Here is a 26,759-nt window from a genome sequence, read left to right on the forward strand (position 1 = left end):
ATAAGATTAATTGTGAATTGGAGGTGAAGACCAATTAAGAAGCAATTATAATAGTATATCACTAAAGGCAATAAGCCTGAACTATGTTAATACCAATGATGATAAAGATAAAACAATTAAAGAGGTCTACAACAGTGTTCCTCAAATTTTAATGTGCATTGTCAACTGGGAATCTTATTGAAATGCAAGTTCTGATTCAGTAGGTCTTGGGTGAAATACCTGAGATAACTGCATTTTTAACAAGTTCATATTTATGCTAGAGATTTGTGCAGTCCAAGATGGCGACCCAGCCAGGTGGATGGCAAATACTCAAAAAGCAGTTTGAGCGAGGAACTGAATTTTTACTTTACATTAATTTCAGGTAGTTTAAATTTACATTTAATAACTGAAGTAGTGCAAACTATCTCTCCATCAACCAAGCTTCAGCCTTATTGTGTGACATTTTGCGAATGTTATTGAAATTCAGCATTAAAACTGAGATGTGCTATAAGTTTAATACACAAGAATTAGACTGCTTGGAACATAAAAAGGAATGTAAGATATCCCATTGATCTTACATTTTTTGATATAATGAATTAAATAAAATATATTATTTAAATTTACTTTCCCTAATTTCCTTTTACTTTTAAAAATGTGGCTACTAGAAAACTTAAACTTACGGATGTGACTTTGCATTTTATTTCTACTGAAAAGCACTACTTTGGTCCCTGCTGTGAGAAACAATGATCAATTGTACTTAGAATCCTACCTGGAATTTTTTTTTTTTTTTTTAATGAGCAGAAGTCATATTGGTTCACGACCTACATGAACTAGTATTTGTTTTCAGTTTCACTACAAAGATGCTCAGTTGACTCAAAGCATCTCATTATTGTTTATTTAAACCATGGCAAAGTAGATTTATAACATGTTGTCCTCACTAAATACCCAAGTGAATATTCATGTAGCACGAATATTTTTTAAAAGACTATCAATAGCTGAATTTATCATAGAAGAACATAAGAAAGCAAATATAAGATTAGAGATTTTGTTTTTTAACACTCTCTGACTACTTCTGTAAATACCTCTTCCTCTAGAGAAAACTCTTTCCATGTTTACCAAATTGATCCTTCAGGGACTTCTCTATATTCTGGAAACCCAGATATATTGCATCACTCATGATAGATGAACTCTGCACATATGATACATTTTGAAAAGAGAATATTTCCCATGAATCCCTAATTCCAAAGGGTTTTACTGGTTACACTATGTCCATCTGCAATGTTTTTATATACTATATGCATAGTCAAGGCTTAAGGCTTATCAGCTAGATGCAATTCTTTTGATTAGAGCAGGATTCAGTTTAAAAATCACTAAAATCAATTATCAATTCCTACACTGACAAATCCACTCATTACTTTTTTTTTTTTTGATACTGGGTATTGAACCCAGGGACATTTTACTGCTGAGCTACATCCCTAGTCATTTTTATTTTTATTTTGAGACTGGATCTCCTTGAGCTGTGAAGGCTAGCCTTGAACTTACAATCCTATGTTCATTTCATTCATTCACCATATATGTGTGATAAGAGCTGTAGGCCATTTGCTGTTTCAGGCATTGGGAATTTAGTAGTTAAAATAACCCAATCTTGCTGTTCTCAAGCGTACATTCTAGAGAGTTCTGGAGATAGACATGAAATAGTAAATATGTACAAAGAAATCAGCTAATGACTAGAGATTGTGTTAGATTTTTGCCACTGTGACAAAATACCTGAGAACATTGAATTCATCAAGATCTAAAACAGGTAATATGAATTATAATGCATTCTGCTGTCATATATAAATAAAATAAATAAATAAAAAGATAAAACAGAACAAAGAGGAATGATTTATTTTGGCTCATACTTTCAGAGGTTTCACTCAGTCCATGGTCTGTGGTTACGTTGCTTTGGGCCTACGGTAAGCATCATGGCAGAAGGGTGTGGTGGAAGACAGCTGCTTACCTTATGGCAGCCAGAATTAGAAAGAGAGAGTGTTAGAGAGGGAGAGAGAGAGAGGGAGAGAACATGCCAGATGCCAATGATAAAATATGCCTTCAAAGACATACTCCCAGTGATCTACTTCCTCCAACTAGGCCACATCTCCTGAAGCTTCCATTACCTCCCAACAGTGCCACCAGCTGGGGAATCAAGCCTTCAACACAGGAGACTTCAGGGAACATTCCAGATCCAAACTGTAGTCGTCATTTTTTTTTTTTTTTTCTTTTTTGAAGACCAAGAGGAGAGAAAGGGTGCTGTTATACATAGAAAGGCAGGGTGGGCTTATCCGAGGCAGTAATGTTGTAGCAGAAAACTGAATGAACTTAGGGAGCTGTAGCCACAGCACACCCAGGGGATGAGCACTCTGTACAGACAACTGCAGGAGCGAAAGCCCTGGGGTGGGGAGGGTTAGGTTCAGCAAGGAGCCCAGCATGGCAGGAGCTGTTGTCCCTCACTTCAGCAGAGAAAGCAGGAAATGAGGCCAGAGCAGAACCTGTACTTAAAGACTCTGGTAGATTTTCTAAGTGTGATGAGAAATCTTTGGAGAGCTTTGAGCAAGGGAGTGATGGTATCCAGTTTTTGCCACAGGCCACCCAAAAATACTTCACTGTTACTTTTATATTTTGCCTTCATTTTTTTTTTTAAAAAGTCTATCTGAAATTCATTGTAAATCCAAGTGTTTTATTGCACCCCAAATCATTAACTAATTTCTCTACCAGTTGAAGTAGCATTTTTAAATATTCTTATGTCTCTCACAGGTTTTCTTTATATGTTTTGATGTAGCATTTTTTTAAGATTCTTAATGTCTCTCACAGGTTTTCTTTATGTTTTGATGTATTGACTATCTAACAAAGAATTGTTCCTTTGTACGATCTGGTGATTATAGTTAATAACAATATTTTGTATATTTGAAAATTGATGAGAGTAGATTTTAAAGTATTCTTACCACACCCACAAAAAGGATGGGAGGTCATGCATATATTAAGTAGCCCCATTTAGTCATCCCACAGTATGTGCCTATTTCAGAACAACATGTTGTATATCATGAATATAGTCAATTTTGTTCAATTAAAAATAAATTTTAAAAATTGTTTTCATTTTCATCATAGATTATACTTTTTCATTGTAAAATGAACTATATAATCTACCTTAATGCACTATTTCCCTATATCATTGTATCTGACATGTATATGGTAAAGTGAGAAATAAAAGTAGGTAAAATTCCAGGGTGATATAAAACAAAACATTAAAACATTTTCATCTTGGAGAAATGAGATCCCAATTCTTTTTTCCTTTTATATGATTTAAAACAAATTTTTGACCGCTCTATTGATTCTCTAATGATTTGTCTAAATATTTTAAGAAAGCAACCAAGGTTAGAAGCTGTTATCCACACACCCCCTCGGCTGCCTCATTTTCTCTAGGCCATATCCTAGGTCCTTTTAATAAGTTCTAAGGCAAGTCTAGGTGTGTTAAAGTTAACACACACACAGGACAGTGATGCCTTGAATGGAATAGCTGGTCAGAGTGGAGATTCTCTTCTCTAGCTTCACTGGAGGCTTTGAGTCCTGTCCATCTTGAGCACTATATTCATCTGCAGGATCCAATAGAGGTCCCCCATATTGACATGAGGAAGAGGAAGAGAAAGACACACCCCTTCTCTGTCCTAGCTCTAGATGGTGCAAACCAGTTCCACCCACAGCGCATCAGATGCCACCTAGACAGGTGGCCAAATCATAGGCAAGAGACTCTGAGATGGACACTCTTCAGGTGGGTGGCCATGTATCCAGTGAGAAGCCCACTGCTGTGGAATGGAAGGACAACCTTAGGGGGTGGCTGTTAATGTTTCCTAGAGGCTTGAGTAGGCCGGAGTATTTCCCAAATCCTGTCTTAACTGCGGAAACCACCTGGAAAAGGAGTGCAGGAAACAGAGAGAAGAGAGGAGAGCCATGTGAGAATGAGTCAACACTATCGCCACCTCTTTTGCTCCATGGGACCCTTTTCTGAGATCCTTAAGACCTTCCATGGAATCTCTATGCCCATGGGTTTCCTGGGAGCCTCTGCTTTGTCTCGGCCCATCTCAGCCTCATCTCCAGTGGAGGCCAGGAACCAGCGAACAGCTCCCAGGGAGAAGAATTGCCAATAATTACCAGTTCCTACATCTCTGTAACTATTAATGATCAGGATAATAACAATACAAATAAAGTTTTTGAGCTCTGCCTGTTTCAATCTAATAATTTAGGATTTTTATTTCTACCTCTTTTTCTTCTATTTTCTGTTTGCTACTATAATCTAGAATTATAAAGGAAAAGTTTTAAAAATATATATTTTCTTTTCATTATGCATGATCTTATTTTAAAAATTCTGTTGCTTCTATTTTGTCTTGTGATCATTTTATAAAAATTATTTATATTTAAGTCACTATATATATCTGATGAATTTAAATGTGCCTCTAATCCTTTTAGACCACAATTTTCTCATTTAATATTTTTTATTTCCAGTTACTTGGAAAACATTTTTTTTAGTACATTTTGTTAAAGAATGGTAGAGGTAAGTTATCTTTACATTTATGAGAGGGTTTTTCATTGTTATTTTTGCATATGAATAATAACTTATCTGTGCACAAAATTACTGGATCACAGTAATTTTCCGTTCTAATTGCTTGTCCATCTAGCCTTGTGGTTTTTCCATGCTACCCTCAGCCCTGTAAGGCCACAGTGAATTATTCAGGATGGTGATGTACCTGGCTTATTAAAGAAGCTGGAAACCTAGTTGTTCCAGTGCGATTCCTCTGGAAGACCTCTGCTTTCCTCCAGCATCTACTCTAACACACACACACACACACACACACACAGAGTACACATGCTATTCACCCTTTGCATATAGCTCTAACTTCTTTGGGCTACTTTTTATCTCCGCATCCAGGGCAAACACCACAAATTGTCTACCCAGTTTACAACAGCGGTCTCCCTTTTCCCTTCAGAGCAGAGATTATTGGGGGCAGCATTGAACCAGCTGAAATTTACTTCATTTCCCAGACTCTATCTAATTCCACTGGGAGCTGCATGTGGAGTCAGATCTCTCTCTTCCAGCCTATCATCTAGGGGCAAAATGGCATCCCAGGGACTTTAGAGCTCTGACCCCCACCCCAGTCTGCACCGATGGGGAGAATAAACTGCAGAGTTCTTGGTGTCCCTGAAGACACACTTCCCTCTTTCTTTCCAACACTCAGTCTCATCACTTTATTTTCCTTAAGCCTTCTGTGGCTGATTTCATTAAACACTTTCTCCCAGTCTCTACTTTTCTGCTCTCTAATTTCTACATGCTGTGTATTTAGCCCCTCCAGCTTTCTATTTCTATGCCTGAAGTCTTCCTATTGCTCCCAAATCCTTGTGCTTTCTGGAATTCACAGTCAGGTGCTACAATTGCCTGTATCGAATCCTCTTCTCTGACGTTCCCTGTGCCATCTTGTTCTTGGACCTTCCCTGGGGACCCAACTTCCCCTGTGGCCTGTCTCAAGTGGTGGCTGTTTTCTCTGTTAAACCACTTGTACTCAAAGTTGGGAAAATGCCCTCTTTCCTTCCCACTGCTGCTTCCAGAACTTCCTCCACCATTCTTCCCCAACTGCCTCAGTATTTACTCAGATGATATCAGACGACACCCCACCTTCTCTCCTTGTGTGACTCAGAATCACGGGTCTCTCTTTCTCCCTCGTTCCTTAAGGATTTTAACCATGCCGTTAGCAATAACTGCTTGCTTCATAATGTCCATTTCAAACATCCCAATCTCTGACCACCATCTCCAAATTTCCGGGTCACCCTCTGTAGTACCCTAATGCCAGTCACACTTTGTCACACCAAGGTACAATCTTGTGATTATTCTACCTTTTCATGCCCCTCACTACTACTTTATTCTCACTTTTTAAAAAATTCCATGGACCATGATCATAGTTTCCTGGCATATACCCTCAAGAGAGCATCCCTGGCTTCTCTCAGTCACACTCATTTGGATAAATCACACTCTCATGAATCTATTTCTTCTTTTACACTGAATAGCTATCCCGATGACTGCATACAATTGGAGTAAAACAGGCATTAAATGACTTCACTTCAAATTCATGACACTAACTTCAAGTTAATGCTTCTTCAATATTGTATTACACACCCCTGTCCCATCCAACCTCCTCCTTTTCTACATTATTTAGTACTTCTTTCTCTTAAGCCTCCAGTGTCTCCTCACTACCTTCACTCTCAGCCTGTGCTGTGGTTCTTATTTCACTGAGAAATAAAGGCAGTAAGAAGAGAGCTTCCAAATGCTCCATCACCAAGGGAAAGCCCACCTTCCACGTGAAGTGCCCATTTCACCAGGCTCTGTCCTGTTGTGACAGCTACAGCTGTCCCTGAATCTGGCGAAAGCCAGCCCCTAGGTTCCATCCCCTCTTGTCTACTTTCCCATGTCTTGTAAAATTCTCCCTGTTTCTAGGATCACATTCATCAGTGTCCAAGACTATTATTTTCCTCCACCTTAAAAAAAAAATCTCTCTTGACCCCACCCCATTCTAGTTTCTGCCTCATTTTTCTGTTTTCTCATATAGCAAAGCTCCTAGAAAGAGCTGTCCAAACTTCCTGTCTCTAAATCTTCTTCTGTTATCTCCTGAATCTACTCCAAATCGGCTTTCACCTACATCACATCACAAAAGTCACCAAGTCACCGTTGTCCCTTCAATGCATTCAACAGTTGATCTCCCTCATCAACTTGACTTTCCTCCTTCGTTTCCAGGACTCTGTATGCTCCTAGCAGGCCTCCTCCCTCACCAGCAAACCTATCTCTGCCTCCTGTAGGCTTCTGTGCCTGCCGATGTTGAATGTCTTCCAGCTAACTCTGTGCACACGGTCCTGGTCATTTTTTCAAATAAATTCTTAAAAGTACTTTTTATGAGTCAATGGATTTTCCCTTCTAAATGCAAATCTAATTCCTGCACAATTTGGAAAACATAGGAAAAGTACAAAAAAATAAGGCAAAAAATATTTGAGAATCTAATTTCCACCTATTACTAACATTTTGTTCTTCCTTTTCTGTCTTCTCTATATGTACATATCTACTCACGTGTTATGCTGTATAAATCCACATATGTATACATATAATAAACATGTATCATTCTCTATGTGTGTATATATATTATAGATAGATAAATATAGATTCATATATTTTCCATGATATGTTTTGCTATTACAGTAAATTTGTATGATACAATTACCACATGTATAAATATATGCAAATATGCTTTTTTGCAGACAATCAATTAATTAGTTGTAGAAACCACGTTTTGGAGTTTAGGGAAACTATGCTGCATTTAAAAAACAAAACTGAAAACAACCGTCAGGAGCTGATAAAAGCCTTGAATCAGATGAAGTATGAAATTACACTGAGAGACAATGAATCCAGAAGCTTAGGTTTGTGTTGCTTATTTTTTTCTGTGTATGATGATTTGTTGGTTTTAGGTTTTGTTTTTTGGAGATTTTGATTTAAAGCCTTCTGATTTTAGGGCATTTTGCCTTGATTAAACACAATGAACTGGTAAGCATTCTTTTATTGTGGGACATACAGAAATCAGGTAAGAGATTATCACGGATTCGCTCTCTCATCTCTACCTTGATGATGCTCTTCCTGTTTTCTGTCTCTGAATTGTGCCATCCTGGATCCACCCCACAGATGCAGCCGTAGACCTGGGCATCACCTGTGAGCCCACCTGCTCTCTCTTGCACACTCCCAGTCAGGCAGCACACAGTTCTCTTGATTCCTCATCCTGAGCATCTCACAAGTATGCCCGCATTTTCCCCCCGCCCTCTCCACTACACCAGTCAGCTCCTTCACGCCTCACCTGAATCACCCATACTCCTGATTTTTCTCTCTTCTCTTCAGTCTTGTTCCTACCTATTTATATTGACTTTAACCAAAGTGCAGACGACACCTTCAGTGGCTTCCCATCTCTGCAAGATAAAAATCCCTGTCCTGTGCTTCCCCTGGATAGTCAAGCCTTCCTCGCATTCTCAACCCCTGGCACTAGTAATCAGTTCTCTGTTCCTATACTGTCTTTTCCAAGATGCCATACAAATGAACTCACGTAGTGGGGAGGCTTTCACTTAGCACACATGCATCCAATTGTTTTGAGACCAATCATTAATTATTATTATTTTTTTTAACTTCTGGGTGGCATTCCATTGTGTGTATTTACAATGGAAACAGATTGTTTATCCTTTCACCAATTGAGGGTGTTCTGAGTTTTCAGCTATTACAAATAACTGTTGCTGTAGATTCACATACATTTTTTATGAAGATAACTTTTCATTTTTTTAGGATTATTACCTAAAAGTCAGGCTGATGGAGCATATGGCAAGTGCATGCTTTACTTTGTAAGAAACTGCCAGACTTGCCAGAGCAATGGCACATGCCTATACTCCTGGCGACTCAGGAGGCGGGAGCAGGAGAATCACAAGTTCAACGGCAGCCTAAGCAACTTAGTGAGACCCTGTCTCAAAATTAAAAATGAGAAGTGTTGGGGATGTGGCATAGTGGTTAAGCACCTCTGGGTTCAATCCCTGGAAACAAAAAGAAAAGAAACTGCCAGATTTTTCCATAGTGCATGTGCCATTCTGAATTCTCTACAGCAACGTATGAGAGTTCAGTCACTCCAGTTTATTACAGCCCTGCTAGGGTTAGAAGATCTGAGTTTTAAGTTGTATTTCCTCAGTAGCTAATGACGTTGAACATTTTTCCATGTACTTATTATTTTTTTTTTTTGCCATTCATCTTCTTTGAAGAAATATCTTTTCAAATCCTTTTGCCCATTTTTTTAAATTGACTAGTTTGTTTTCTCACTGAGCTTTGAGAATTCTGTATATTAGCCAGATATATGTCAGATGAATATGTGAATTGGAAATTTTTTCTTCCAGTCTGTGGTATGTCTTTTCATTTTCTTTATTATGTTCTTCAGAGGGCAAATATTTGATGAAGACTAATATATTAATTTTTGATGAAGACTAATTATCATTTTTTCTATTGTGTACTGTTTTATTTGTTTAGTTATTTATTTGTTCTGCATTGTATCTAAGACCTCTTTATATAGCTCAGGGTCATGAATATTTTGTTTTTAAAATTTTCATATTTTTTATGTTTTACATTCATATCTTTTACTTTTTAAAAAAAAATATTTATTTATTTGTTTGTGGTGCTGAGAATTGAACCCAGTGCCTCACATATGATAGGCAAGCCATCTACCACTGAGCCACAATCAAAGTCCCTGTATTTTACTTTTTTAAAAAATATTTTTTAGTTGTAAATGGATCTTTTTTATTTTATTCATTTATTTATATATGGTCCTGAGGATTGAACCCAGGGCCTCACACATGCCAGGCAAGTGCTTTACCACTGAGCCACAACTCCAGCCCTGTTTTTTACTTTTTCTAAAGATAATTTTTAGAAGTGATATTTGTACAGACAAAGGTTCGATATTTTTTTTCCCCACATGGATGCCCAAGTGTTCTAGCACGTTTTTGTTAACTGTATTTTTTGCATTGATTGCTTTTGCACTTTGAATTTGAATTACCAGAAGTCAGCATATTGTCTGGTAGAAAAAAATAACTCCATAAATGTTAGTGACTTGAATTCCAAAATCAATCAACCAGGACTGGAGACAGAGCTCAGTTGCAGAGCACTTGCCTGGCAGGCAATCCTTAGCACTGCAAAAACAAAACAAAATAAACAAACAAAACAGAAGAAAAAAAAAATCTCACCTATATGTATATGAATCTGTACTCTGTTCCACTAGTCTACATATCTATTTTTATATAATACCATACTGCTTTGATTTCTGCATTATGTATATCAGTTAAAATTGGATTGTGTGAGGTCTCCAAGGTATTTTTTTTTCAGAATTACAGAAGAAAATTCTAATGAATAGTACAAATTGGGTCATTAAGGGATTATATAAAACAAATTATAAAGATACAAACTTTACAAAATGATATGAATCAAAGTAACAGAGGAAATCATTTGTAATAGGTTTTAGTTTTATTTCCTTGATTTGCAAATGACAGTTGTATGGGCCTCTGGTATAGCTCATTGTGCTAGGCTTAAATTAAACATTACTTTAAAAATAAATATTAGTTACTAATATTAGAGCTATACATTATAGTATTTTGATTTTGATAATTCTCATTTAAGAGTATATTTCTCCTGAATACTAAATTAATCTGGATTCATTTACTAATCCCCTTTTTAAAAATGTATCATGGGGGGAAATATCCCTGTGGCTATTAACTCAGAAGCACTATTTTTCTTCTCTTAGATGAGAAAACGGTTACCCCGAGTGAGAACGAAACAGCATCTAATAGATTTGAAGCCTTGAAGTTCTTTTTTCCACATCTAAGGAAAGTTGCCAGGGTCTATCCTGATGTAATCATTGGCAAAGGGAAAAGAGATGGTAAGAAAACTTGAAATTGAAAAATTAAATGTAAATATTTTGATGTTTGGGGATATATGTTTAAGTTTGAAAATATAATTCATTACGATCATACTCAAATTGATTTGTAGGCCACCAGTCTATCTGACAGTAACTTGAACTACCAGCATATTGTCTGACAAATAATTCCATAAATGTTTAGTGATTTGAATTTAAATTCAGTCTTAATACAGAAGCTTTGAAAGTAAGTCAATATGAATCAAATATACATAAAACCTCTGCTAAGTGCTTGACAAATCTGTTCTCCCTGGTTTTGATAAAAGCTTTTCTTAGCTGGTTATCTTCCTATTTCCCTACCTTTCTTGGGGTCAGAAAAAGCTTTACCGAAGGGGTGATGTTTGAGTTCAGTCTTGAAGACTGAGTTCAAATTCACCAGGTATACATAATAAGAGAAAACTGGAGGTTGAAGCTGAAATATTAGGCCAACTCTCTGAATGCCTGACATCTCACAAATCTCATTCATTTCAGAGAGTGAGTGACTTTACATAGAGTGAGTGATTTTACATGTAGGTTCATAGGAACATAACCATTTTCATTCATTAACTTATTATCTATGTCTGTTTCTGTACAAGATTAGCATGATGGTATTTGTGACAGTGTGTTAGTGTTCATTTATGGTAACAAAACACCTGAGATAATCAAAAAGAGGAAGGTTTTGTTTTGGCTTGCAGTCCAGAGTCTTGTGTCCTATTCTGTTAGGGTCTGTGATGAGGCAGTGTTGGAGTCTGTAAACAAGTCAAGATAACACCTGGCATTTTGCTAGGGGAATGTTAGAGTTCGTAAACAAGTCTGGATGGTGCCTGGCAAAATGCCAGAGGGAGTGGTTTGAGAAGTAACAAAAGCAAGCCATTAAGTGTAGAGATTCCTTATTGGTTGACTGATGTATCTAGTTTATGCTAATTAGATAAGCTGTGTGGAATGTATAAATACTGCTCCTGTCCTGCAATAAACGGCTTCCACTCCTGCTGTATCAACGTACACAAGTTATTCGTCACCCCCCGGTTATTTTGCTGCAGCCGGACTGCGGCAGAGGCGGACAGGCAGAGGCGCCTGTCAATCAATACTGTTGGCAAAATGCCAGGGGCCATACAGACTCAGCCGTGGCTCTCAGCAAGGCAGCACATCACGGACAAGAACATATGGTGGAACAAACTTCTCACCTCATGGCAGCCAGGAATCAAAGAGGGAGACAGCAAGGGATGGGAGTCTAATATCCTGTTCAAGAGCACACCCCCGTGACTGCAAAGCCTCCTGCTAGGCTCTACCTCTTAAAGGTTCTATCACCTCCCAAGACTACCAGGGGCAGAGAATTAAGCCTGTAACACCTGAGTCTTGGGACATGGCTTGTCCCAAGAGTCTAATATGTTGAGTGACTCTTCACAGAACAGATTTGCCAACCCTTTTGCTCTAGACAGCTCCTTGAGATCAGGCCGGCTCTGTGTCACATGCCTCTGACATGTGATCCAAGCCTCTGTGTTAGGATTAGGATGCCACGTGGTGTTGTTCAACATCTGATGGGTTCCTTCTGTGTCCCCCATGCTAAGTTCTGTGCTTTCTCTGATTATTCCACTGAATCTGTACTGTCCAATGCAGTCATCCAGATGATTATTGCCGTCTTCCTTTTCACACCTGAGAAAGATGAAGTTTAGAGAGATTAAAGAGCTTTTTGAGTTCATACTTATCAAACTCTTTAACTTCAATCTGGGAATATTTTGAATATAGCATTTAAAATGTACCTAGGAGCACGGGAGGTATAGCTTAGTGGCTGAGGGATTTCCAGCATGGGTGAGGCCCTGGATTTGGTCCCCAGCAATAACAAAACAAAACAAATCAAAATAACACAAAAACACAAAATTGTTTTTTCCCTCTAAGGCTTGGGAAGCCTTTCCCCAAAATACATAGATGGTAGACCCCTCCGCTTCATTCCTGCCTCACAGCGTCCGTGAAAATCAACTGTAGCTGAATCATATTTCCAAATCTGAAAGGCAAACAATAAGTCATCTAGAAGATAACTCAGGAGAATGTCTTCATGACTTGAAGATAAGCAAAGGTTTCTAAATAAGAGCCCCAAAGTGTGAACTATGAAGAAAATCATTGCTACATTGTACTTCATAAAAATGAAGAATTTCTCTCCATCAAGAGGCAAAACATTGAAAAGGGACTCCAGAGTGTAAGATGATATTTATAACACACATAACTGACAAAAGGGTCATATTCAGAATCTGTAAAGAGCGTCCATCCGTCAATTTTTAAAACGCAGATACCTCAGTAGAGAAATGGGTAAGGGCTTAAACAGGGATTTCTCAGAACAGGAATCTAAAGGCCAACAAACATATGAAAACGTGTCCAGACTCAAAAGTAATCACTGGAGCTGGGCAGGCAGCACATGCCTATAAGGCTGAGGCAGGAGGACTGAGAGTTCAAAGCCAGATGCAGCAAAAGTGAGGCGCTGAGCAACTCAGTGAGACCCTGTCTCTAAATAAAATACAAAATAGGAATAGGGATGTGGCTCAGTGGCCAAGTGCCCTTGAGTTCAATCCCTGGTACAAAAAAATAAAAAAAAGTAATCAGTGAAATAACGACTCCTCCTGTTGTTACCAAAGTTAGTTTTTCTTAACTAAACATTTCTCAGTTTGTTATCTGCCAGAATCCGGAAATGATTGTTTTCACTATTTTTTTTTTTCAGTTTTATCTCTGCCTTCTATAAAGAGGATCTTCTGAGGGCCTCACCTAGCCATTCCTGAGGGCCTCCTCCACCTTCCAGTTGGGAAAGGGAAGTGGAGAGGCTGCATGTGTGGCCTGCCCTCATGCAGCAGGATACAGGGGCAGCCAGGAAGACATGGCCTGTCCCCCAGTGCTGCACTTATTATAGGAAATGGCAGGCACTGAGGACGTGGATTCATTCCATCAAACCATTCAGAAATCACGTCAGACATTTTTTTTTTTTTTCACAGATGAAAATATTTCACGGCACTTTTTTCCTGTTTGGGGGGTTCCAGTGTGTCCCTAGGAAGAAGAGTAGAGAAATCAGCCATTGTGAGTTAGGTGAAAGCTATTAACAAATGGGAAGAGTTTGATTTTATTCTCACTATATCATAAGACATAAGAACATCAACATAAGAACATCATGGAGTCTCCAACAGAAATTCCTCCAACAGAAAATGAAAAAATGTGATAAAATTAATATAGTCTGAATTAGTTTTGTAATATGGTTTCAAATATTGTAGCTGCAAGACTAACCCAAGCATAGAAATGAGCACAGAATTAATGCTAAATTATGTTTGCTCTGTGGTTTAAGCCTCCTAATCCTTTGTCTGTAGTTACCTTTGCTCTAGGTATTTCCACAGTTAACAGAGGAGCACATAGTTACCTGAAGCAAACTCTGAACTCCATCATGACTAGGATGACACCTTCAGAAGAGAAGGACTCCGTGGTGATTGTCTCTATTGCAGATGTATGTATGAAAAACTCTCACCCTAAAGTCTCCAAGTTGCCTTTCTCAGTTGTAATCATGGTGCCACTTTCTTCCTTTAATCAAAACAAACCAAAAACCAAAAACAAACGTAGATGCCTTTTGGGGATTGCAGCCGATATATTTAATCCTTGCTTGGCACAACTAAGAAGAATTAAATATATAAATCTAAAAAGACGACATAATGGCTTAATGTGAGAGACATAAGGTCACTGAATTTTCATTGCATTTGATATGGGGTCCAGGCATACTATAAGACACAGAAATGATATTTACAAACAGAATATTAAAATTGATGCTTCAGTAATTCAATGAAAGGTTGGTATATGGATCCAGAGATAATTTATATTAAGTAACAGTAATTACCATTAATTGAAAGACTCCTTCTACACTGAGGAATTGTGGCCGATTTTTCTAGACATGACTTACAGCCTGCATTACATCAGTGTAAAGTAGATATCGCCATCATGTCTCAGCCTTATAGTGAACTGAGCTTAAAGAAACTAAGTAATTTACCTGGTGATTAATACAGCAGATTTAAATTTTGGTCTCCCCAATGGCTATAAATTTGTACCTACTGCCAGCTTAATAATCACTGTACCATTTTGAAAATTTGAGTCAAACCATAAAGTACTGTAGAAATATTAATGCCATAAGACTTTTTGGAGAGAAATTTGACATGATTCATAATTAAAATGTATATATCCTTTGTCTCAGAAATCCAGACTCTGGGAACTTATCCTTAGGAAATAATCAGGCAGGTATTTAACACAATAAAAATACAGCAAGATCACATGATAGTTGAGGGTGCAGAATCTAGATCTGCATTGCTGAGGTTCCAATGCCTGGCTCCTGAAGGTGAACAACTTACTTAACTTCTTTGTGCCTCACTCTCCTTATCTGTAAAATCAAGGTGATAATATTATCTATTTGGTAAGTGTGTTTGGGGACAAGATTAGCTAATATATTTAATGAACCTATACTTAGTGCATGGTACAGAGTAAGTGTATCATTGCTTTATAAAAGCATAATATTGACTTATACCACAAATACCTATCATTAACAGGATGATTAAACACTTTGTTATATATTTTTATAATGTGATACTCTGTAGCCAGCCATTGAAAGGAGACTGAAAATCTATACACACAGATACAGAATCATGTCCATATTATATTGCTGAGTTAAAAAAGTTGAAAAACATCACATGAAATTAATGTTATCTATGAAAACGAGAAGGAAGAAGAAAAAGGACATATAGATAGAGCAGATATATATAGAAGAAAAAGAATTGAGCAAACTTTAGAATAATGGTCTCCAAGATATTAATATTAGTTTTATTTGAAAGCTAAGAGAGGAATCTTTGTTATTCTTCCTTTGTTATTCCCTTTGTTGTTTGAATTTCCTATAATAAAGATGTATTTATATGTAGAAAAATAAGAACCTATAAACAAAACAAGCAATGAAGAATTATTAGGAAAATAGAAGTCAAAGATTAAATAGTCATTCTAGTTTGTTCTAATTTAATTTCTTACTATTGGAAGCATACCATGTCAAGTCAGCCTTCTGTTACCGTGACAAAATACCGAAGACAATGAACTTAAAAGGAGGAAAAGTTTAGGTTGGCTTAGTGTCATAGGTTTCAGTCCATGGAGGCTTGGCCATGTGGCCTTTGGGCCTGTGGTAGCACAGTACTTCATGGTGGGAACACATGGTGGACAAAACTGCTCACCTCAGGATATCCAGGGAGCAGAGAGACAAAAGGGAAGGAGCTCCAATATCTCCTTTAAGAGCACACCCTCTAATGACCTAATTTCCTTTTACTAGACCCATTTTTTTTTTGGTATCAGGGATTGAACCTAGGGATGCTTAACTAGTGAGCCACATCCCAAGCATCTGCCTTTTTTTTAAAAAAAAAAATTTGAGACAGGATTTTGCTAAGTTGCTTAGGGCCTTGCTAAATTGCTGAGACTGGTCTCCAAATTGTGATCCTCCTGTCCCAGCCTCCTGAGCTGCTGTTATTACAGGCATGCAGCACCACACCTAGCTAGACTTCACCTTTTATAAACCATCTTCCAGTAGCACCACATGGTGGGACCAAGCCTTTGGCATATAAGCCTTTGGGGAACATTTTTAGATGTAAACATAACATATACACAAGGCACATCTGTGTAAAATGTGTAGACTAATAAGATATTGGGGAATTAATTTTAAAGTAGAATGTAGAAGGCTTAAGAAGTATAACTTTGATGCCTGGTTTAAATTATAATGTTGTTTCAGTGCATGACAAATAGTTATTGATTTGATTATGATTATGATAAGAAATTCAAATATTATATCATGTCTGATATTTTCAAACAACCCAGTTACATACTTTCAGAGTTGCCTTTCAGAGTACTCCAGTTTGACAACAGAACTGTCATTCTGTCATCAGAATACTTTCAGAATTTTATATTGGATATGTTTATGGATCCTGAGGTCACATCTTGTAAATGCGAAAATTTTTTCCTTTTTTTTAATCATCTGAGAGGGTAAACCATCAAAAGCTTTTCACAAATGATCTGTCATCTATTCTGATGTTTGAAGGGCAGGTGCACAAAGTTTATTCACAGAAAGAAATTTGAGAATTAAGTAATACTGTCTGGAAAAATGTGTGTGTGTGTGTGTGTGTGTGTGTGTGTGTGTGTGGTGCTGGGGATCAAACCCAGGGTCTTATGCATGCAAGACAAGCACTCTACCAACTGAGCTATATCCCCAGTGCAATGTAGGGTAATTTTAAAGCAAGTTTACTGTCAGCTAATACACATAAAATGAAGGGTTTTCCCCAAAGAGAAGTTCTTTGCAATAAGTTGTTCTAAGATTACCACAACATTTTTAAGTACATACATGAGATTTTATTTTGGCAGGCAGTGGGGGAGGGGGGTGTTTCCAGGAAATGAACCAAGGGATGCTTAGTTATAGAGCCATACCCTTTTTAATTTTTTTTTTTTGAGGCATGGTCTCATTAAGTTTCTTACAGCCTTGCTAAATTCCTGAGGTTGGCTTTGAACTTGTGATCCTCCTGCCTCAACCTCCAAGTTGCTGGTATTACAGACATGGGCCACTGCACCTGGCTCTAGATACATAAAATTGTTATCCTGATTTTTATGTGTACAAATAGATTATAATATCTTACCATGGCAAAGGAGAAGAATAAAATATTTTCTACATTGAAGTCAAAGCTTTTAAAGAAAATTGTTTATTTTTAGTTCTCTTAAAGAAAGTGTAAAAACCTAGAAATTATCAGGAAATAATAACATTCCACACATAAATTAAATTTACTTGTAGCAAAAAATGTTGTATGAGGCCGGATACAGTGGTGCAGTTCTGCAATCCTAGCAGCTCAGGAGGCTGAGTCAGGAGGATCAAGAGTTCAAAGCCAGCCTCAGCAGCAGCAAGGTACTAGGCAACTCAGTGAGACCCTGTCTGTAAAAAAAAATACAAAAAATAGGGCTGGGGTTGTGGCTCAGTGGTCGAGTGCCCCTGAGTTCTATCCCTGATACAAAAAATAAAATAAAATAAAAAAGTTAATACAACTGAGGCATACTTAAACTTACATTTTTTTTCTTACTTTTAGAGTAATGAAGATTATTTAAAGTCTGTTGTTGACATGATTATGAAAAGGTAAGTATTGTCTTATAAATTTTAAATTAGCCAGATTCATTTCTCTATAATACTGTTTTTTTTCTGTCTGATTGTATTATTATTTATCACATTCTTTTGAGTGAATGGAATTGTGCATAAAGAATCTGCTATTATTCCTAACCTGGGATAAAGGATAGCTGATGATTTGCTCCAATTTTATAGTTTATTTGCTTACTGGAATTCAATTTTTTTCATGCAATAGTTGTGATGATATTAGCCTTCATGAAATTGGTTGCCCCCAAGAGAAACTAAATTGTGTTCAAAACACTCTTATATTTCTCACGGCATGAAATTACTTCACCTCTTCTGCTTACAATCATTGGAACATACTGATGAATCATTATGATATTATTAAGACGGACTTTGAGCTGGGCACAGTGGTGCATGCCTGTAATCCCAGGGGCTTGGAAGGCTGAGGCAGGAGGATCCAAAGCCAGTCTCAGCAACTTAGTAAGGCCTTGAGCAATTTAGCAAGACCTTGTTTCAAAATAAAAAAACTACATAAAAAATACTGGGTATATGGCTCAGTGGTAAAATGCCTGGTACAAGAAAAAAAAAGAATAATTTTGAAACTTCTTGATTATAGATACATACCTGTAATCTCAGAGACTCAGGAGGCTGAGGCAGGAGAATTGTAACTTCGAGGCCAGCCTGGGCAATTTAACAAGACCCTATCTCAAAATAAAAATGAAAAAGGGGCTGGAGATGTAGCTCAGTGGAAGATCACCTCTGGGTTCAATTCCCAGTACCAGTAAAAGAAAAAAAAAAAACAAAGGAAGGACTTTAGTAGGAATTGTATTGTTACGAATTAACATGACACCCGTGGATGTTGAACACTTTTTCAAGAAGGTAGTCATTGAGCTGATTGAGCATATTGAGATCACGCATATAAAACTTTGTCCTACTTTATTTAAATTTTCAGGAAGTAAAACACAAACATTTTCTTGAAACTTTAACATATTAATAAAAACTAATGCCTAAATTTAAATCCTATTTAAAAGCATATTATCTGTCTCTAACAGAAGACCATTTAAAATGTTCTATCTGGTCTTCTATCCTTTCTCTCCATGGTTAAAGCTTCAGTGAGAAGGAGTTTATGTATTTTAGTGATGTCCTTATTAGTCTATCAATATTAACTTTTAAATGTAATCATAGTTTTCCAAGGAGTTATGGACAAGAGTGAGACTTAACCCTCCCGTGCTGTGGTAGTCTGGTTCCAGGGGTCACATTGCTATTCAGTAGGACTCTTACTCATTTCAAAGTTATGCATTTAAAAATGATGTGGTGTTATTGCTTAGTTGAAACTACTTTATTATCATAAGATATTAGTTCCCTTGTCAAGTGTGTGAGGATTTCTCTGATCATAACCTAAAAATTTCAAAGTTCTTGTAATTTTTATGAGGAAATGAATTTTATATCATATATCTTAATGTTTCAATCTGTCATGAACTTTTAAAATGAATACTTTCAGTAGTGGTTACATGATGTGGTAACATATATCAATAAGTAAAATAATTCAAAAGAAAATATTACGTAGCTATGTATAAAGAAGTTATATCAAAGTATTTATGTTATTTTGGTCAATTCAGTATATATTCAATTATAAGCCACCATTTACTTACATTTACAGATTCAGAAGGCAAGTGAAATCTGGATCCCTAGAGGTCATTTCAGTACCAGCCTTTTTATACCCAGATAGGTTACATACCCAGCGGCCAACTGTCTCAGAGCGTAAGAGGTATGATACATACACGTTGTCCATCTTTTCAGATTTGACTATGAGATCCCAAAGGGCGAGAATGGAATTGCAAATCGTTCTTCATATCAGTATCTAGTGTAGTGTCAAATTACCGTAAGGTTTTTTTTTTTTAAGAGAGAGAATTTTTAAAATAATTTAATTATTTTTCAGTTTTCGGTGGACACAACATCTTTATTTTATTTTTATGCGGTGCTGAGGATGGAACCCAGCACCCTGCGCATGCCAGGAGAGCGCGTTACCGCTTGAGCCACATCCCCATCCCCTGTAAAGATATTTTTTTATAATTTCCTATAAATGAGGCATATCAGAAAGAATATTAATTTTATTACATAGATCAAAATGTAACAAAATGAAATAATTACATAGGTAATGTTTAGCCTAGTTTAGCAATGGCAGGTACTTCCCATTGAATAAAGATGGGAGGTTTCTAGTGTAAGTTTTAGTATGAACTTGTCCACTTTTATTTAATATTGCTACTGTGCAGTGAGTAAACTATAAAAAAAAATGTTTTGGATTACTGAAACATGTTTTTAAATTAAATAATAATGACAAACATTAACAGATTTTATTGCTTATCTTTAGTTGGCACATGAAACAAGTATTGGATTTTTGTATATTGATGCTGTATGCCCAATCCAAGGCCATGTATTATTTACAGGTGAGAACTTGGTATATATGTAATTGAAAATACTATTTTCTCCTTCCTTCTTTTAAATCCTTTCTTCCTGTTATGGTTTGGATATGAGGTGTCCCCCAAAAGCTCATGTATGAGACAATGCAAGAAGGTTCAGAGAAGAAATGATTGAGTTATAAGAGTCTTAACCCAATCAGTGAATCAGTCCCCTTATGGGATTAACTGGGTGGTAACTGAAGTGGTAGGGTGTGGCTGGAGGAGGTGGGAATTGGGGCATGGTGTTGGGGTATATATCTGGCCAGTGGAGACCTCTTTCTCTGTTTCCTTGATGTGAGCTGCTTTCCTCCACCACACTCTTCCACCATGAAGTTCAGCCTCACCTTGAGCCCTGAGGAATGGAGCTAGCCTTCTATGGACTAAGACCTCTGAAATTATGAGCCCTCAAATAAACTCTTCCTCTTCATTTAGTCACAACAGTAAAAAAGCTAACTAAACATTTCCTCAATTGTGTTCCTCCACCTTAGTTTGTACCCAGAAAATAGAATATATCATTATATCCAAATGCCAAAATGAAGCTTGAATTGTTTCTATATTAACATTCTTGCCGGGTTCACTGTAACAGAGGAAATTAGAGTTACCTGAATGAAACTAAAGAGAAAATATAAAATTGGGGGGAAAATAGAAATTACTCTGCCTATATTTCTCTGCCCACAATTTTACTATACTCAGCAAATATATGTTGAGCACTTTTTTTAATACGCATGAGATACTCTTTTTTTATGTAACTTTATTTTATTTATGTGATGCTGAGGATTGAATCCAGTACCTCACATGTGCTAGACAAGCACTATACAACTGAGCCACAACCCCAGCCCTGAGCACTTGTGTTATGTCAGACATTGTATACCGCACACTTTGAGAGTCGCACAGTTCTGTAGTTCCTTATTATATTGGTAAAAATCAACATACATCGTGTGTACCCTCTCAGTCCTTGCACATCACTGAATGGTAACGCTATGATTCCCAGTAGAATTATGTAAACAATATGCACTTGTCAAAATTATTTTCAGAATATCTTTGGAGAGTAGGGCCAGAATATCTTTGGAGAGATACAAGGGCCCAAAACAAAATCTTTTACTGAAAAAAAAAATCCCTTTTGATACCCATCTGGTGGCAATGTAATAGAAACATAAGATCAGTCAGTGTTCTCGTTCCAGTCTGAAAAACAACTCTATTTTGTGCCCTGGTTAGTGTGCCTGAGGAGTTCCACGTTTTTCTGAACATTTTGAGGGCAATTTTGGTCTATGGATTGTGTATAGTAAATATTGAGTGAAAAAGAAAACTCTCATTTCCATCTCCACCCCTCTCTTATTTTGTTGGAGGAGGGGACTGAGGATTGAACTTAGGGGTACTGGACTTCGAAGCAATATCCCCAAGCTCTATTTTGTATTTTATTTAGAGACAGGGTCTTTTTTAGTTCCTTAGTGCCTGGACAGGAATGCCCAGTTCCTTTTTGTCACCTCTTTGCTGAGGACAACTTTGTCAGCTGTACTAGTTGGAGACAGAACATGGCACTTATCATCCAAGCATAATGCTAGTTACTCTTTGTTAGGCTCGAATGTGTGTACCTCTGCCCCAAATTACTGTACGGAAACTGTAACCTCCAAAGTGATGATATTAGGAAGTGGTGCCTTTAAAATGTGATTAGATCATAGGGGTGAAGCCCTGGAGATTGCGATTAGTGCCCTTATGACAAAGGCTTCAGAGAGTTGGCTAGTTCCTTCCACCATGTGAAGACACATAGAAGATGCCACGCTTGAAGATACAACCCTCAGCAGACACAAAATCTGCCCTCACCTTGATATTGGCTTCCAAGCCTCAGAACTATAAGAAGAAAGTCAGCCTGTCTATAAGAGTTTTTCTTTTAACAACAGCCCCCCAAACCTAAGACAGTCTTAGCCTAGAAGCTGAAGTATTTGTGGGGATGAAAATGGATTCAGACAGACTCTTTCAAGAAGGTCTTGAATTGAATGTTATAGATTAGAATTTAGGAAAGGAAAAAAAATAGCCCTGGGTCTGTTTAGTCTCAGAATCAGAGAATGGAAATTGACTAGTTGTGAATATCCTCAGTGAATGGAACTAAAAATTAAATTATTAACCTCATAAAACCCACTTTCAGCGTATTCTACTGTTAGTATTTTCTATCTTCAAGTTAATATAACTTATACAATAGAAGCATTGAAGTAATGCCCTTTTGGTTTTATTTTTTTCCAGCTAGAAGATGATATCATAGCTAGAAAGATGTACTTCACAAAAATGACAGATTTTTTACATAATATCACTTCGAATAATTGGTTTTATATTCAGTTTTCAGTACTTGGATTCATAGGTAAGCAATTGGTTTATTTTGTTGGATCAAGATTTTGTAGCACACAATAGTCTCAAAACTTTTTAACAACTTGTCAAAGAGTTTGTTACCAAATGGAAAGGAATGGCATGATTCCTGTAAAGATATTATTATTTTAATAATAAAGTCATGTTCAAGTACCTGAATTTCAGCATTTCCTAAGTGAAAGTTTTTTTCTAGATATACCCTAAACATGTGCAGATCAACATATATACAGTTATGTATAAAAAAAATTATAAGTGGTTGCTAAGAGTCTGGCATAGTAGCTCTCTGAAAAAGGTGTACTTTTCTTTTTTTCACATAGGAGAATACCGAGGGACCAAAGGTATAGCCCGATGGAAGAGCATGTTTAAGGGCCTGGGTTCAACCCCCCCCCCCCCCCCCCCGCAACCTTTCTCCCCTGAAATTTTGAATATCAAAGAACAGAAGTTCTACAGAAAGGAATTTTATCTCTGCAATTCCCAGTATGATAAAGCCAACATTCTTTAACAATATAGAAATATGATATGAACTATACCCACCTCAGAAAATTTCCTTAAACTGCCCATAATGTGATTGGGGTGGTGTTGGGGATTGAACCCAGGGCCTTGCACACACTAGGCAAGTGCTGTACCACTGGGCTATACCCCTGTTTCCCCCCTAACCTTTTAAAAATTCTGAGACACGGTCCTGCTAATTTGTCAAGTCTGGCCTTGAACTTGGGATCCTCCTGCTTATGCCTCCTAGGTCACTGGTATTACAGGTGCACGCCACCACATCCAGCTGGGTGATTTTTTTTTTTTTAACAATTCTTCCATAGACTTTCTTTTTTATTCCTTCTGTTCTTTCCACCTTCCGTCTTTCTACCCTTCTGTTCCTTTTGAACCCCAAGGCAGCGAGTTGAATAACAGTACGCATTTCACAGTGCCTGACGTTACTGATTCATACAGGTACCCTCTCTTACTTTCTTTTATCCTTAATCCCTGCTCTCACTTTCCCCCACCCACTACGAGCTTTTCATTCTAACATGTTGAGATGCACTTACAAATCTGCACATATCTATGTAAAATATTTGATGCTTCTCTTGTTTGTACCTGTTGTAAATTTACATAATTAGTAATAACAGAAGCCTATTTCTTTCCCTTACATTTTTCCTCAAAATTAGATTTTCTTTCTTTCTTTCTTCTTCTTCTTCTTTTTTTTTTTTTTTTGGTACTAGGGATTGAACCCAGGGGCGCTTTACCACTGATCCACATTCCCAGCCCTTTTTATTTTTTATCTTGAGACAGAGTCTCACTGAGTTGCTTAGATCCTCACCAAATTGCTGAGGCTGTATTTGAACACATAATCCTTCTGCCTCAGCCTCCTGAGCTTCTGGGATTACAGGCATACACTGTGCCAGCAAAACTAGATGTTTAAACTCTCAACATGTTGCTTTATGTCCATTCTCTTTATTTACTTATTTATTTTTACTGCTGCATGTATGCTGAGTGTTAGTCCATTTGATTTACCCACTCCCTGAGTGGCAGACCTTGATTGTTATCAATTTTCTACTACCAGAGACAAAAAAAGAAAGGACCTATATGTCCTGTGGGGAGGAATTGCTAAGGACAAATACAGCTGATTGCTTTGCAGATTGGCTGTAGTTGATGCTCTCATAAGCGCTCTAGAGGTCTTGCTTCTGGGGATCATGTGCTTGTCAACATTTGTCTTTATTTATTTGCCATTGGGAGGACCATAAAGCCTTTCACTGATTGCTAGTAAGGTCAATCTGTTCTTTATATACTTACTTGATCACACTGCTTTCCCCAAAGTTTCCACAACATTTTAAACTTCAGAGGTTTTTTACTCAGCCTTGGCTAAAATAAGAAAAATATCATAGGTAAACATAATACCTGATGAGAAGCTTCAAGAGGAAATAATCTCGTTGTATTACTCTGAGAATTTAATATTCTCAAAGAATTTTCTGTGTCAAGAACTTCAAGTACAAGAAGCACAGGGTATTTACATTTTAATCACCACATATAAACTGGACATGACACCAAAGTCTTACTGAGGCTTAACTTTGTGTAGGTTTTGGCTGTGTCGTGATGAAAATTCTGTTATTTATTATTTACCAAAAACATGAACCTGATAAATAGAATTTTACAGCATGCTATCAGCAGATGGGGAAATGAATTAACTCTTCCTGTTATGGAATCCCTTGCTTTGGCTAATATGTAAATGAGTGCCAAAAGTTAAGATATAGCCATATAATTAAATCACCCACAAAAATCCAAGTTTCAAGGAAAATTGAAACATGCTCGCATCCTATGATCATGCTTATTAATTGGTTAAATGTATTTTGCATGAATAAAGTGACCATTTAACTGAATCTTATTCCTCTTATTTCACTTTAAAATTAAAGATGCAGTATATTAGAAAAAAGTAATTAGACCTGATAAAATCATATTTTAAACATAGTAAATCTTTAAGAATCTTAATATTAAAAAAGTCAAATAATGTGCTCAAATATCAAAATAATACAGTATTTTAATAAAAATTAAGTACTAAAGGTAAGTAGGCAGTAGATGGATAAAATGTTACATAAGTCAGGTAAAAAAAATCACAGTTGTACAAAGTTCAATAAGAGATTACAGTTCTTGTACTCTCCACTCCATTTACTTATCTTTCACTTCATTTTGGACAACCAATTTGTACTAGATATCAAAATTGATTTCCTGAGAGTATCAGTGAATCTAAACCAGCTTACCCTCTTTTCTTCAGAACTGGTAACCCTTAATCAATACTTAAGCAGACACAGTATTTTACTTTCTCTTCTTCCAACTTCATTGATGCTTTAAACTTGACTTCTAAAGAATAGGTTATATTTAAGTTTTTATAGTTGCTCTTTTTCCATGTTTAATGGAATGGACAACTATTTATGAATTATTTGTATTTATTTACTTTTACCTATAGGAAAACTGTTTAGAACCGAGGACTTGCCTGGCTTTGTACATTTTTTTCTAATGTTCTACAAAGATAAACCCATAGACTTGCTCTTGGAGACCATATTCCAGGTAAAGATGTGTGATCCAGCAGAAAATTTTGTGAGTATTTCTTTACTTTATAAATACCAATTATTTTAAGAAAACACTGTCTTATGTAATTACCTAAAATTTGTTTACCAACCCAAATCAATTTTTTAAACTTGATACTCTCTCTTAATGTTTTTACCAATATTTTTGCACAATTAATGAAGTACTTATAAACCAAAAATGCTGTGAAAAGTGGAAACAGAGCCAAAGATAGAATGAGCAAATGGGGAAAAAAATGGTAGACATAAATGCAAACATTCCAGTATTTACATTAAATATAAATGGACAAAATATGCCAATTAGGAGATCATCATAACAGAACTTTTTAAATGACACAACAGTCAATGTCTATACTCAGTTCAAATGTAAGGTATAGATTGAAAGTCATACATGGAAGTTGGACATTGTGGTGCATGCTGTAAGCCCAGTGACACTGGAGGCTAAGGAAGGAGGATGACAAGTTCAAAGCCAACCTCAGTGACTTAGCAAGGCCCTAAGTAAATTAGTGAGAGCTGTCTCAAAAAAAAAAAAAAAAAAGTAACACATGAAAAAATATATATGATGCAAATCAAAGGAAATTTGTAAGAGTAACTACATTAATACAAAAGTGGACTTCAGACCAACAAAAAACAAAGAGATCAAGAAAGATATTATGTGCTGAATGCTGAGTTCACCCAGAAGACATATCAATCCTAAAAGTATATGCATCCAACTAGAGAGTCTCAAAATACATGAAGTAAAATCTAACAGAACTGAAAGGAGAAATATATTTATCCACAAATATAGTTGGAGATTTTTTTAATACTCTCCTCTAAGCAGACAAAAACCAGCAAGGAGAGCAAAGAACTGAAAATCAACAGCTACCAACTGGATTTAATGAATATTTAAAAACCACTATACCCAACAATAGTGAAACATGAGTTCTTCTAAAATACACATAGAAAAGTCACCAAAATAGTCACACCTCGAGTCATAAAACAAAGCCTATCAAATTTAAATTGAAATAATAAAAAAGTATGCTCTGACCACAGCACACTCAAATTGGAAATCATAATAGAAAGGTAAGTAAAATCTCAAATGTATGGGAAGCAAGCAACACTCTTCTCAATAAACTGAGGGTGAAATAGGATGCCTCAAAGGAAATGAGAAAATTATTTAAACTGAATGAAAATACAGTGTATCAATATTTGTGGCACCCAACTAACGCACTAG

The 26,759-nt window shown here is 36.7% G+C and overlaps 1 protein-coding gene across 1 annotated transcript in view; it reads left to right on the forward strand.

Annotated features, from left to right (window-relative positions):
* Mgat4d (MGAT4 family member D) overlaps window positions 1-26,759 on the forward strand; it is a 48,673-nt gene that overhangs the window by 7,698 nt on the left and 14,216 nt on the right. The window contains exons 2-9 of the mRNA XM_027926548.2: window positions 7,309-7,467; window positions 10,362-10,496; window positions 13,856-13,989; window positions 17,624-17,670; window positions 19,322-19,429; window positions 20,033-20,108; window positions 22,359-22,473; window positions 25,429-25,559. Coding sequence (XP_027782349.2) covers window positions 7,309-7,467; window positions 10,362-10,496; window positions 13,856-13,989; window positions 17,624-17,670; window positions 19,322-19,429; window positions 20,033-20,108; window positions 22,359-22,473; window positions 25,429-25,559 — 905 coding nt within the window. The remainder of the gene's footprint in view (window positions 1-7,308; window positions 7,468-10,361; window positions 10,497-13,855; window positions 13,990-17,623; window positions 17,671-19,321; window positions 19,430-20,032; window positions 20,109-22,358; window positions 22,474-25,428; window positions 25,560-26,759) is intronic.

This window comes from Marmota flaviventris, chromosome 7 (assembly GCF_047511675.1).
Source record: "Marmota flaviventris isolate mMarFla1 chromosome 7, mMarFla1.hap1, whole genome shotgun sequence".
In the NCBI taxonomy this organism is placed as follows: domain Eukaryota; kingdom Metazoa; phylum Chordata; class Mammalia; order Rodentia; family Sciuridae; genus Marmota; species Marmota flaviventris.